Genomic DNA, 13,530 nt, shown 5'->3' on the forward strand with positions numbered 1-13,530 from the left:
GGCCGGAGCGACTCTCCCCGCCTTAAAAGCAAGGAGAGCCGCTCCTGGTCCCGCTGCCAATGCAGCAGGGCCGGTCGATCCCCTCCCAAACGGGGCTGCACAGCCCCGTTTGAAAGGGAGACCACTACCCCCCGCGTCGGACGTCAGACGCAGGGGCATGGCTAGCCGGGCGCATCTGACGTCAGACACGTTGGGCGGGGCCAGGGAGCTGAGGTGGAGGCCGCACATGGGCCACTGCCAGCCTGGCTCCGCTCTTGTTTTCAGCATTTCCTTTTCATGTGCACATACATGCATGCATATTTTTCCAGGCACCATTTAGGGGAAACAGTTTCACTCTCAATGTAATTTTAGATCCATAGTGAATGAAAGGGAGCCTGATGGCCCACATTTAGTGACCATTCTCCATCAGCTAGTAGACAGAAAGAAAAACAATTTTACATAGCAGATCAGTATGGATGCAATACATGGGTGTCCACAGGACTTTTTCCAGAAAGGATCAAAGCCAGAAATCCTCTACTCATTTCCCCTTGCTCCTGGGGAGCAGGCCCCATTGAATTCAGTGGGGAGTGGCTCAATCGAAAGGGGGCTTTCCTCCACCCCCTGGATGTCCCTGCATATCATGAATTTGTGCATTATTGGCCAAATTATCTTCTAAGAACTGTTTTAGATTTATATATATATATATAAAATCTTTTACGCTTTTCAACAAAAGTGCTCAAAGCGGTTCACATAGATATAAATAAAAAATGGCTCCCTATCCCCAGAGGGCTCACAATCTAACAAAAGAAGCATAAAAAGAAGCATAAGGTAGACACCAGCAACAGCCACTGGAGGGTTGTCCAGTGCTGTCCTGGGGATGGATATGGCCGGTTGCTCTCCCCCTGCTAAATAAAGAGAATCGTCACTTTTTAAAGGTGCCTCTTTGCTCAGTTAGCAGTGGCTTCAAGTATACACATCGTACTGAAAAATTCAGGGAAGCAGGGTCTCAAAAATATAAGGTCCCTTTATCATACCAGTGACTAGAAACTTACATTTTAATCAAAATTCACTTCACATCTTTGCTATATCTACAGCATATTCATGCCCACAAGACGTTCTGTGTATATTTAAAATGCATTTGTAAAATAAGTGACTGTTTTACTAGTAGAGAGTTATTATCCTCTATCCACTTGTAAGAAAGACCTTCACAACTCTCCTGTTTTATAGCAATTGTGAATATGGATCTTTCTAACTCATAAAAGTTAATAATCTCTCCTTTATGACTAAAATATTCTCTCCCTCCATCTAACATTCAGAAAACTAATCCTCACCCCTTGGCTAAAATACTGTTCCTTTTTTGTTTCTCATGAAGTCAACTGCTTTCAGAAAGTTAGAAGGACAATCAACTCCACACACACACACACACACAGCCTGAAAGCAAAATTTGCTACACTTGCAAGTTTGACTACAAACTGTAGAGCTTAATAGTAATAAATACTACTATTAATAATAATTCCTTGAAAGAAACAGTAGTGACAGTATTCCTATAATATACATGCAATACTTTGCATAAAAAGCCCACATTTAATGTGTGAATTGCATATGTGAACTTTAATCATAATTACTTTGTCATCTTCATCATTGTTACTAGGCCTGTACCATGCAACACCCATTCAATTCATGAGGCAATGACACTTCAGAGGGCTCCTTGATTTGATTTGGCACTTGTGGGAGCGGGGGCTACAATTCACTCTGGACCTGGAGAGTGGATTTACTTCAGTCCTCAAAACCTAACCCTCCACCTCCCTTCCCCATCACTGCTTTAAGCTCTGACTGTACTTACCAGACTGCATGGGGCCTCTGGCCGGCAATCTGGGCATCATTTTTTCCCCAGAGTCGCAAAGAAGCAGGAACTTCTGTAGCTTTTCTTTAAAATATAGTTTTGATAGTTTGGGTAGTTTTTTTTGGTATTTGCTTCCTGCAGTCCTAGAAAGGTGCAAGGTTTCCTGGGAATTGTAGTCTTTTCTGGGGCTGCAGCCTCAGAAAAGACTAGAATTTCCAGGGAAATCCTGCATCCTTCCAGAACTGCAGAAAGCAAATACAAAAAATCCAAACTACTAAAAGTCTGTTTTAAACTCAAAGTATGGAAGATGCTGCTCCCTTGCCTTGCTGGAAAAAAAAATGAAAATAAAGCCAGCTTGTCATGTGCCTATGTCTAGTAACTACAGGCATTGGAGGTAGCTGGGGAAGGGGAGGCTGAAGTGATCAAATTGCTTTAGAAGCAAATTGGCCTCATTCAACCAGAGTTGCTTCAATCTGGACTGAAGCTTTCATAGTCTAATCAAGCCAAAGCTCTTCTGAATCGAATCAGCACTGAAGTTGCACAGAGTCCTAATAGTTTTGCTGCAGCTGTATGCGTGGTTATTGGGAGTAAGTCCCACTGAATTCAGCATGACCTACTTCTGAGTAAACAAGAACAGTATGGAGATGCATATGTCACCGATTAATGTCAACTACCCATTCACAGGTGCGTTTAAGATCACAGTGGTCTACAGGGGGATCTCATTTCCATTTGCAATCAATTATCCTGCATTTATGACATGCCACCTGAACTTATTGGCTTCAACATGTATGTAATTATCATATGTACTCAAGTTTGAGCTGGTCCTAGCATCATGGAGGATAGCTGGAATGTCTATCCCATGACCTTGCCTCGTCTCTGTGTGTCTGTGCACATGCAAGCACACACAGACAAACCTACCCTTACCCAAGTCTGTAATTCTGTTCTCTTCTGAGAAAGGGAATATTCTGCAATTACTAACAATTATAGGATTAGAGATGTGGGAAACCTCTCCCTGGATTTCTGTGGAGTGTTTTGTTTGTCCATTTCATGGGCTCAGAAATCCTTGCATTTAAGAACCACGGGGTAAATTAGACATGCATCCCAAAAGGGAAGCTGTCTATGTATTCTGTTGGTTTCAATGGGCTGTGTATTTGGATATTCATTTGGACACATCTGAATGCACAACTCAATAGGGATTCTAGGCCTCCACCCCAAAATAGTGGAAATTGCACAAGAATTGCTAAATCCAGCCTAGTTCATGAAACATCCTAGTGGTACCACCTAAAGAGGGGCATTTTGGCAATAGGGGCAGAGTGAAATCTGCTGAAAGGTACTGTTTGGGGAGCTTGCTGGAAGCTGGTGGCAGCAGCGGTGATCTTCCAGATGGCTTCCCGCTGCCTTTCCCTTTTCCGGTTTATTTTTGTTTCCCTTTCTCCAGAATGTCCCTGGCATTATGACATCTTGAACACCTCCTTCTTCCCTGCAGTGAAAGTAATACTGTAGCACAGAACCCTTGGTATACCGTGGGAGATCCAACCCCTTGCTTCAGACCCACCAGACTAAGGAAAGGTGTAGACTACAATTCTCCTGAAAACGTAAAGGCGCCCAGCTACACATATCTGTGCACACATATCTAAGAAACAGGGGTCTGAGCAAGTGTGAGAACAGCTGATAACTGTCTTGATATGTAGACAGCTACCAGTGTTGTCCAGCTGACTAGCTGACCTTGGCTTAAGCAATGTCCACTTGGCAGTATAGGGGGGGAAATCTTAATACTAGTAACAACTGGACTTATGGTAAACTTTCCTGGGTTGAGATTCTGAAATCTATTAAGAGGACAAAATGTGTCTGCAGTCAGGCAGGAAAAGTTACCAGTCCTGGAGTTCTTTCTCCACATTACACCTCTTGATGGTAACCAAGCAACCATACAAATATCACCCCCAGATATTTGTTACATTACGCAACTTCTACATTTAAAGACCAAATGTTCATGTTCTGAAGGCTGATGTTGTCAGTGTGATGTTGCATTGATGGGGATTTTGAAAGCTGTATATACTTGTCTATCAAGGACTAGCTAGGTATTTCATAAAATGTACAGTCACTCTGAAACATTTCCCAGAACCTGACAGCCCTCCGAGAGAGGGAAAAAACACACACAGAGTGTATATGGTTTTAGCAATGACCATTGCCAATGTATGCAACTCAAACACAAATGAAGAGGGACATCCAGTGGTCAAACAAGTTACATTCTGCTGCAGGAGAATAAATTTGGTTTTCTTTATAGGAAAAGTAGGTGATTTTAACTGAGTGAGAGAAACAAACCTATGTGCCAAAGTTCTACATGACCTGTTTCTTTCCCTTCAGAAACAGACGACACCTAATGTTTTAAGCATGCTTGTGTGATGTCTTTACAAGGCAGCCTACCCTCCAATCAGAATCCCCTTGTGGACTTGCTGACTCAAGAAGGATCCTTGCCAGTGGAAAGATTAAGTGGACACATGCTGTAGGATAGGAGGTTTTTATGAACGACAGCTTAGGAGCTAGCAAGGTAGGCTGCCACCACAAGTCAGCTTGAGATAGAATTGTATCAATGCTATGAGAAAACATCCTAAAAATGAGGTACCTCCCCAGTGGATGCCATTTCACATCGAAGAACTGGGTCAACATCTCTTAGACGGGGCCAGGAGAACATTGGAGCCTGGGAGGGGGAAGAGAGAGAATGAATTATTAATGCACGAAATTAATCATTCCACAGTCAGAAAGCCACGTGGAACAGTTCAAAGTGGAGACATGTGATCGCTTTTGTGAGTATTTTTAAAATGTGTATTAGTGTAACCCTGTTGATGGGATGTAATGGCTGGTGTGAGGTACAGAAGAAATATTTACGTCTAAGAGACAAATTGCTCGAGGTGCACAGAGCAAGTTGGACAATATAATGGGACATCTAGAGATTTACTAGAATGAGCATAAAAGTACCTTATTTCATGGGGGACTGAAGTTTTTATATGGAACTTGACTACAACTACCCATTTCTTAAATAAGGGGAGGCCCCAGTAATAAAATATTAGTGATTCGGTTTTGTTTTCAGGTGAACACTTGAAAGTCAGATGGACATCTAATTTGAAAAGCAATAATTGCTACAGTCAAGGGATATAAGACTACATAGGTACATAGGAAAGTGCCTTATACTGAGTCAGACCATTGGTCCACTTAGCTCAGTATTGTCTACACAGACTGGCATCGGCTTCTCCAAGGTTGCAGCCAGGAGTCTCTCTCAGCCCTATCTTGGAGTTGCCAGGAGGGAACTTGGAACCTTCTGCATGCAAGCATGCAGATGCTCTTCCCAGAGTGGCCCCATCCCCTAAGGGGAATATCTTATGGTACTGATACATGTAGTCTCCCATTCAAATGCAAATCAGGGTGGACCCTGCTTAGCAAAGGGGACAATTCATGCTTGCTACCACAAGACCAGTTATTCTCAAGCATAAGAAAAAGTAGTGGGGAGGAGAACAAAGGATTTAATGCATCAAGCAGGGAGTTGTACCAGAGGGTCTATACGGCCCTCTCCAACTTTATGAACAGGATCTCTAGACAAAGCTAGTCATGACTAAGCACTACTGAAATAAGAAGTAACTAAAGTCCCATTAATTTCAGTGAAACTTAGTCTGGATCCTGAACTATGATTCTAAGTTATGGGCTAACTTATTTTCACTACTGGGAAAACAACTCTATGTCAGTACAAATAATATATGACTGTAGTGTTAGTCTAGACCCCCCACAAGAGAGAGTAAAAGTAATTCATAATAATGAGACTACTAGTCAAAAGGTTCTGTCGATCCCATAGGGCCTATTGAGTGCCTTTTAATTATTTTTGACATTTTAATAATCATTAATGCCATAGGCATTTAAAAGTGTTTTGTTGACACCTAAAGAGATAAAATTCAGTGCTTGTGTTATCCATGCAAATGATTTCAGCAAGCCATAGAGATGTCAAAGCTCCTTCTTACAGTGGAAGCAACCAGAGTTACTGACTCTATTCTGAGGGGCTAGATCTGTGAAAAACTGTGTTGGTCTGACTATTCTGGCTTTTCATAATGCAAATTCGTTCTTTTATAAAGCTCAGTTCACACAATGGCTGACACCCTAAATTACTCAACAGAAGTCCTGTAGAAATTAAGCAGTCTTTTAGTGTCGCTCCTGAGTAGTACTAGTGAGCAATGAAGTCTGGATGTCAGTTATTATGTTCAACACACATACATACAGTCTATGTACAATGTACACACATACAGTTATTCACACGTTCAACACATGAACAAAGGAGTTTCATAACTTTAGCAGCATGAATGAGAAGGTCTCTCACACTCCTAGCATCCATATTTCTGATGGTGGTGAGACATGTAGTAGACCTCTTCAATGACCTGAGCAGATTATGATGAATACAACGAATATTTATATGCCGCTTTTCAACAAAAGTTCCCAAAGCAGTTTACATATATCTCAGTAAATGGCTCCCTGTCCCCAAAGGGCTCACAATCTAAAAAAGAAACATAAGAGAGACACTAGCAACAGATTGGCGAGATTGTGTGGGAGAAGACAGTCCTTCAAATAATCTGTTTCCAAGCTGTTTAGGGCTTTAAAGGTAATAATGAACATTTTGAATTGGGCTCAGAAATGGACCATAAGCCCATGTGGCTGGAGCAACAGTTGAGTCAAATACTCCAAGGAACAGGCACCAGTTAATGCCAAAATGGCTACCACATTTTGGGCTAGCTGAATATGCGAGAGTCAATTAACTTGGCTGACTAACTTATCCTCTTCATTAATTCTTTGCACACTGCATTCAGGTAAGAGAGAGGGGTGAAAGCTTCACATGTTCCTCTTGCTGATACAAGTTTTTTCCTCCACAAAATGGATGGCTAAGAAGAGATTAACCTCTACCATCAAGCCTAGAAGTCACAGCTGATTAATTGCTCTGCAACTCTTTTCACACATACCTTGATGCCCACATAGTCTGATGGAATCATGGGTGTTGCCAGTGCAGGAAGGGTGGACTCCTGGATTTTTTCTCCAGTCATCACTTTCGTAGCCACATCAATGAAATCCAGACCAAGAGACTTGGACACAAATGGGAAAGAGCGTGAAGCACGCAGGTTGCACTCTATCACCTAAAGAGGTGGGGAAAGCATCTTTAAGTTCCATACATGTGGTCTTTTTTATAGTGTTAACATCTGAAATGCCTAAAAATCTGAAACTATTAGTAGAAAGAGGCTAGAATCATGTAGTAGCTAGAATAGATACTCAAATAATGAATCTCTTACAAAAAGTTACATTTCCCAACATAGGTAACATTTCCTGTATCTGTACACTGCAGATCAATGTAGCCAACTTAAAATCTTCTGCAGCCACAGAATACCAGTCAACAAACATTGTCAAGTGCAGGAGACAAGTCCTCGGAGGAATTTCAACAGGAGTGCAAAAGGCAGTTTAGGAGTGAACAGAAGCTAGTAATACTAAAGGTACAAGAGGATCAGAGAAGAGCTGCCTGAGGAGAGGAACAACAGGCTGAAACCATATGGTGAATTTTGCCGGTAGTTTTTGCCCAGTTGTGATCACTCTAAATTCCCAGCTTGCTTAAGAGAAGTACTGGCAGCTCATGAGCGCTGTGGTCTTCCATTCATCTGAATGTATGAAGGACAACTGCCACGTATGCTCAAAAATAACCAGTGCAGTAGCCATGATCCTTTTGTGGGGAGAGAGGGGGAATGGTCAGGTTCACCCTAACAAGTGAATCTTGTGGGAGTTCAGCCCAACTTCAATGTGAGAGGCTGGATCCAAGAGCAGCAGCAACACAAACTTAAGATGAACTGTTGGGGTTCAGATAAAGGCGTAACTTCTAAGACTGAAGTGCTGCAAGAGCTAGGAGTGAGGGTAAGGTGGGCGACTAGACTTTTTTGTGAGCTATGGACCTACCACTCTGTCAGTATGACTGCTGTGAAAGCACAACTTCCTTGCTTTCCTCCCTGCTTTCCATTTTGCTTTCTAGCCATCCCTAATGACCGAAGCTAGAAAAATAGCAGGGTATGTACTGTGGAGTCAAACTTGTGCCGTGTTAATAGGATGAGTCGCATATAACATTCTTACAAATCTCATTTAGTGCTGATCTGATTTAAGCCCAGCATTGAGCTAACACGCTTGCTGACAGGCGGCAATTCTACTTGCTTTATCCTCAAATTATGGCATTGTGTGGGCAGACACAGTTCTTTTCTCAAAATTGTATCAATTATTATGAGTGCCTCATAATGTGGTGAATGGCAAAGAGCCTCAATGGTACAAAGACCCATGTGGCATCAAACAAGGCAGGTATTATATGCCTAGCACTGCCCTTCACAGTGCAGCAAACAGCAGCAATAGTGTTAGTTACTTTTACTAGGTGTGCATCAAGAAAAAGAAGGAAACTCTATTACTATCATCATCATCATCATCATCATCATCATCAACCACTTTCTACATTCAGCTAAAAAAGGTCTCACCAAGACATCATTTCCCCTGATAAGAAATTGAACATTGAATGGTCCAGAGATAGCAAAGGCATCTGCAATCTTTCTGGTTGCTGTTTTCACCTGTTAGAAAAGATAAATATGAGTAGTCACTAAATTAACCCCAAGAAGTCATAAAACTGGGAAGATTTTTAAAAATCTAGTCAAACCCCCTGAAAAGTGGGCTGAACCAGGTCGAACCCTTTAGCCTCTTCAAGCTTTGATTTGAGTCAACCCTTCAACAGCTTAATGGGACGCCTCACCCTCTCTCCCAAACCAAACTACTTACCAGGACCTACAGAAGCAAAGAGAAAAGGATCTAGTCCAGGCATCCCCAAACTGCGGCCCTCCAGATGTTGCTGAACTACAACTCCCAGCATCCCTAGACACAATTTTTTGTGGCTGGGTATGCTGGGAGTTGTAGTTCAGCAACATCTGGAGGGCCGCAGTTTGGGGATGCCTGCTCTAGTCTTTCTTCCTGCTCCTGGCTGTGAGGGAACCAACAGCCACCTTCTGCAGCTTGACTTTTTAAAGTACTTTTAAAAAACCTTTTCCCATGGAGTTCTGGGACTTCTGGTCTTTTCTGAGGTTGCAGCCCTCCAGATGCAAAACACAGATAGAGGTCTTATAAATGAGAAGAAGTCTAGTGGGACTGGCAGAAATAACTGAATTCAGCCCATTTTCCAGAGGGTGTTGTCTAGAATTGTTTTTGTTCCCTTGTGGTGGGAAACAATGTGAAAATCTAGAGCCTTTTCTCCTCTTCCCTGCCAGTCCTGGTAAGTAGTTTGAGGGGTGGGGTGGGGGTGAGGGAGACCAAAGCGAAGCCTGAAGGGGCAAAAGGGTTCATCCTGATTTGCTTCACTTCAACTCTACTTCGCCCCCACCCACCCCCAAGATGACATTTCACTTCAGCCTGAAGGGGGTGGGGGGGAGGGAATCAAAGCAGGCCAAAGTGGGCCAAACCCAAAAGGCCCCCAGAGTTTCACACAGCCCTTGAGGGAAGTTTCCACTTGAGCACCAGACTACCAGTCCTAGCCCCAGCTTGCCTACCATCTACACTGCTCCTCCTCCTTTTCTTTTCAGATGGCTCATTAGGAAAGATAATTTCATTCATACACAGCTGAAGAAAAGAAGAGCCCTCATCACTCCTTAAAAAAGAGGAGTGCCTGATTATTCAACCACTTATTCTAAATTGGTTATTGGTTTTTTGTTTAGGGGTTTGCTTGTGGTTCAGCTTCAAGTGAACCCTGAGATTTTAGGTTCAGGGCCAGTTCAAAATTGCTAGTAATGTGTAGGTTCCACACCAAACTAGTCCCTCGGAGGGCCAAACTAGTTGTGGCAGATTTGTGACTGGAATTCTAGTCCTGGTGTCTTTTTCCCCCCAAAAAGCCATTTGTACTGAATTTATACTAAAGCTGTCATGTGGAGGGCAGGTTAACCCTTTGCTTCTGCATCAATTCCCTGACTTGAACTGCACTCCTCTATATTTTCTTCTCCACAGCAAACAGCTGCTTCAGGGGATGATTTTGATTGGGGACACAGTGCATAGAGAATGGAGCATTGGTTCACTTACCGTGAAAGCTTCTTCTGGTTGCTGGAGTCAAGGACATCTCGATGGGTTATCCCCCTCACATGCTCCAAGGCAGGACTATGTTAATTAGCTGAAAATAGAAACCTCGAGAGCCTGAGGGGGATGACCCTGCCCAGTTCTTACAGGCCAATTTAGCAAATAAAGACTGGCATTCAAACAATTAGAACTAGCAACATATATATGAATAAGATTAGAATAAAAATGTGTCAGCAACCAATACTGAACATCCCCTGCAAGTTGAGGTATGATCTAGCTCCTGTACTCGCACTAGTCGAAGTAAACTAAGGGAATTATCTCCCAGGAGTACACCAAGAAGCACCGAACCGGGTAGGCCGAGACGTCCTTGACTCCAGCAACCAGAAGAAGCCTTCACGGTAAGTGAACCAATGCTCCGTTCTCGGTTGCTATAGTCAAGGCCTTCTCGATGGGACATACCAAAGCCTGTACGTCACAAGGGAGGGATGCGCTCTTGACTACTCCTGGGGAAGCACCCCCTGTAGCACCTGTCTACCAAAAGACACCTGAGCAGAGGCATATATGTCCATCTTATAATGCCATGTGAAAGTGGATGGGTTCTTCCAGGTTGCAGCCTTTCAGATTTCCTGGATTGATGCATTGGTTGAAAATGCGACCGATGTAGCTGCCGCCCTTGTAGAATGAGCTGTTATGTTAAGGGAGGCCGAATATTTTGTTTTTCATATGCCCTAATCCATATGGCAATAGTTGGAGAAGTTATTGCCTCACCCATAGATCCTGGGAGAAAAGACACAAACAGAGAGTCTGTTTTACGGAATGACGCTTATCCATTGATATACATTTTAAGACACTGTCAAACATCCAATTTGTGCCACAATTTCTCTTGAGGATGTTTCGGATGTGGACAGAAAATGTCTTGTGATTGATGGAATTGTGATATCACCTTAGTAAGGACAAAGGGGCTCGGTATCAGACGAATGGAGTCCGTTGTAAGTATGCAGTAAGGCTCTCAGTTCCGATACACATCTAGCTGAAGTAATAGTGATTAGGATTGACAGTTTGAGAGACAATAATCTTAGTGGAATTGATTTTATGGGCTCGAATTGTGCGTATTGAAGCGCCCTCAAAACGGTATTCAGGCACCAAGATGGAAAACGGTGTGACGTCGGTGGAGATAACAATATCACTTCTCTCAGGAAATGTCTAAGGAGGGGATGTGAAAGATTCGACCTTGTAGATATGCTGGAAATAAGGCCCACCAGTGACACTGCCTGCCTTTTCAATGTGTTAGGTTTCAAACCCTTGTCAAGGCCCTCCTGCAGAAATTGCAAAAGGTGGTGAATGGTAGCTTGACCTCTGGGGATGTTGTGACATGCTGACCATTGTAAAAATGCCCTCCAGGTACATTATTTATTAATTATTATTATTATTATTATTATTATTACATTTATATCCCACTCTTCCTCCAAGGAGCCCAGAGCAGTGTACTACATACTTGAGTTTCTCTTTCACAACAACCCCGTGAAGTAGGTTAGGCTGAGAGAGAAGTGACTGGCCCAGAGTCACCCAGCTAGTTTCATGGCTGAATGGGGATTTGAACTCAGGTCTCCCTGGTCCTAGTCCAGCACTCTAACCACTACACCACGCTGGCTCTCGAACAGAGTGTACATTGGTACACTCTGTTTGTGGAGGCTCTACGGGAAGCGAGAATTGTGTTGGAGACATTATCAGAGACACCTTAGGATCCACCACTCAGTCTCCATGCGGCTAGCTGTAACCAGCCCGGGTTGGAATATCTCACTGGTCTCTGCATCAGTAGGTCCGGAATAAGTGGAAGAAACCACAGCTGTGATGTGTTGAGATGTAGTAGCTCCACGAACCAAGGTCTCCTTGGCCATAAGGGAGCCACTAGTATGACCTTTGACTGTAGGATTCTGATGCGCCTCAGCACGCGTGTTAGTAGCAGGATCAGGGGGAAGGCATATAGCACCCCTGTTGGCCAGGGGACCAACAGTGCGTCTGTGTCCTCTGTTGTCCTGCATGGGAACCTGGACAGGCACCTTGGTAGTTTTGTATTTTGCGAAATTGCGAACAGGTCGATTACTGGCATTTCCCAACTGAGAGATAACTGGCTGAAGACGTCTGTGTTTAGAAACCATTCTCCCAGCAACAGGTCCTCTCTGCTGAGCCAATTGGCCAAATAATTCAGATCTCCCTTCATGTGATATGCCGAAAGGGAGGTCAGGTGTAGTTCCCCCCATGTCATCAGAAGGGCTGCCTCCTTGTGTAAGGATCTTGATCTCATTCCCCCTCTGTCTGTTTCCATGGGCTTTTGCTGTTGTATTGTCGGTCTTGATCAGAATGCCTTGTCCTTGTAATGTCTGTTGGAATTCACAAAGCGCAAGGCGAATGGCTCTCAGCTCCAGTCAGTTGATGGAGTGTTTCTTTTCCATTGTTGACCTCTTTCCTTGAGCCGAATATTGCTGGCAATGTGCCCCCCCCAGCCTCTGTTACAATAATTTTTGTTACAGTACAATAATTTACAATAATTTTTGTTACAATAATCAGTTGTTACAATAATTTTTGGAAGATCCAGGAATCTCTTTCCTCCCAGCAGGTGCTGTGGTGAAAGCCACCAGAGAAGCGAGTGGCGTACTTGAGTCGGCAGGGTACAGAGCAGACGTTACTTGGCGGCAATGGCTATCTGATATGGGAGGAGGAACCACTGAAGTTCCCTGAGATGGAAACTTGCCCAGGGAACTGCCTCCAGCCTGGCCACCATCAGGCCCAAGAGTCTTGCTAAGGTTAAGAGATGTACCTCCGGGGCTGCATATGCCAGACTGACCCCTGTGGACAGTGTCCGGAACCTGTCCCGTGGTAGAAAGAGCCGATCATGTTCCGTGTCTATAACAACTCCCAGACAGACATTGAATCCTGTGGGAAGGATAGAGTTGACTCTTTTTGAGGTTTATTAGGAACCCATGCTCCTGTAGGGTCCTCAGTGTGTTTTGCATATCTGATTCTGCTGAGTCCTTTGTCTTTGATTGGATCAAAAGATCATCTAAATAAGGAAAGAACCTGACTCCCCGAAGCCGTAGATGGGCCTTCAGAGGGGCCAGGGCCTTCGTGAAAACCCTCAGAGCTGAGGACAGCCCAAAGGGTAGAGCTGTATATTAGTAATCTACTCCCACGTATTTGAACCTTAGAAAAGCCCGGCTGCTGGAGTGTATAGGTATGTGGAGGTAGGCCTCCTTTAGATCCACTGATGCCAGGAAGTCCCCGTGGTGAAGAGATTATTGACCTCAGTGACTCCATAAGGAATATTTCATGACGTACCCACTTGTTGAGGTACTTTAAGTCCAATACTGCTCTTTTGGAGCCGGTGAACTCCGGTGCTCTTTTGGGGGGCGGTGAACATAATAGAATAAATGCCCCTCCCTTCCTGGCTGTGAGGCACGTGTTCCATCGTTCCTATATCCAAGAGGCCTTCTTTAACTCTGAGTGCTTGAAAATAGAGTGGGAGCGTGGGATTGGAAGGAATCTGTGGGGAGGAAGGCCATTCAATTCTATTCTGTATCCCTCCTGTAATAGATATAAGACCCAAT

General features: G+C 43.8%; 1 protein-coding gene across 9 annotated transcripts in view; it reads right to left on the minus strand.

Annotated features, from left to right (window-relative positions):
• CPS1 (carbamoyl-phosphate synthase 1) overlaps positions 1-13,530 on the minus strand; it is a 175,815-nt gene that overhangs the window by 23,189 nt on the left and 139,096 nt on the right. For all 9 annotated transcript variants that reach the window (XM_053283405.1, XM_053283401.1, XM_053283406.1 and 6 more), the window contains 3 exons: positions 8,353-8,442; positions 6,817-6,987; positions 4,446-4,520 (listed from right to left, as the gene is read on the minus strand). In XM_053283405.1, coding sequence (XP_053139380.1) covers positions 4,446-4,520; positions 6,817-6,987; positions 8,353-8,442 — 336 coding nt within the window. The remainder of the gene's footprint in view (positions 1-4,445; positions 4,521-6,816; positions 6,988-8,352; positions 8,443-13,530) is intronic.

The sequence above is a fragment of the Hemicordylus capensis genome, chromosome 1 (genome assembly GCF_027244095.1).
Source record: "Hemicordylus capensis ecotype Gifberg chromosome 1, rHemCap1.1.pri, whole genome shotgun sequence".
Taxonomy (NCBI): Eukaryota; Metazoa; Chordata; class Lepidosauria; order Squamata; family Cordylidae; genus Hemicordylus; species Hemicordylus capensis.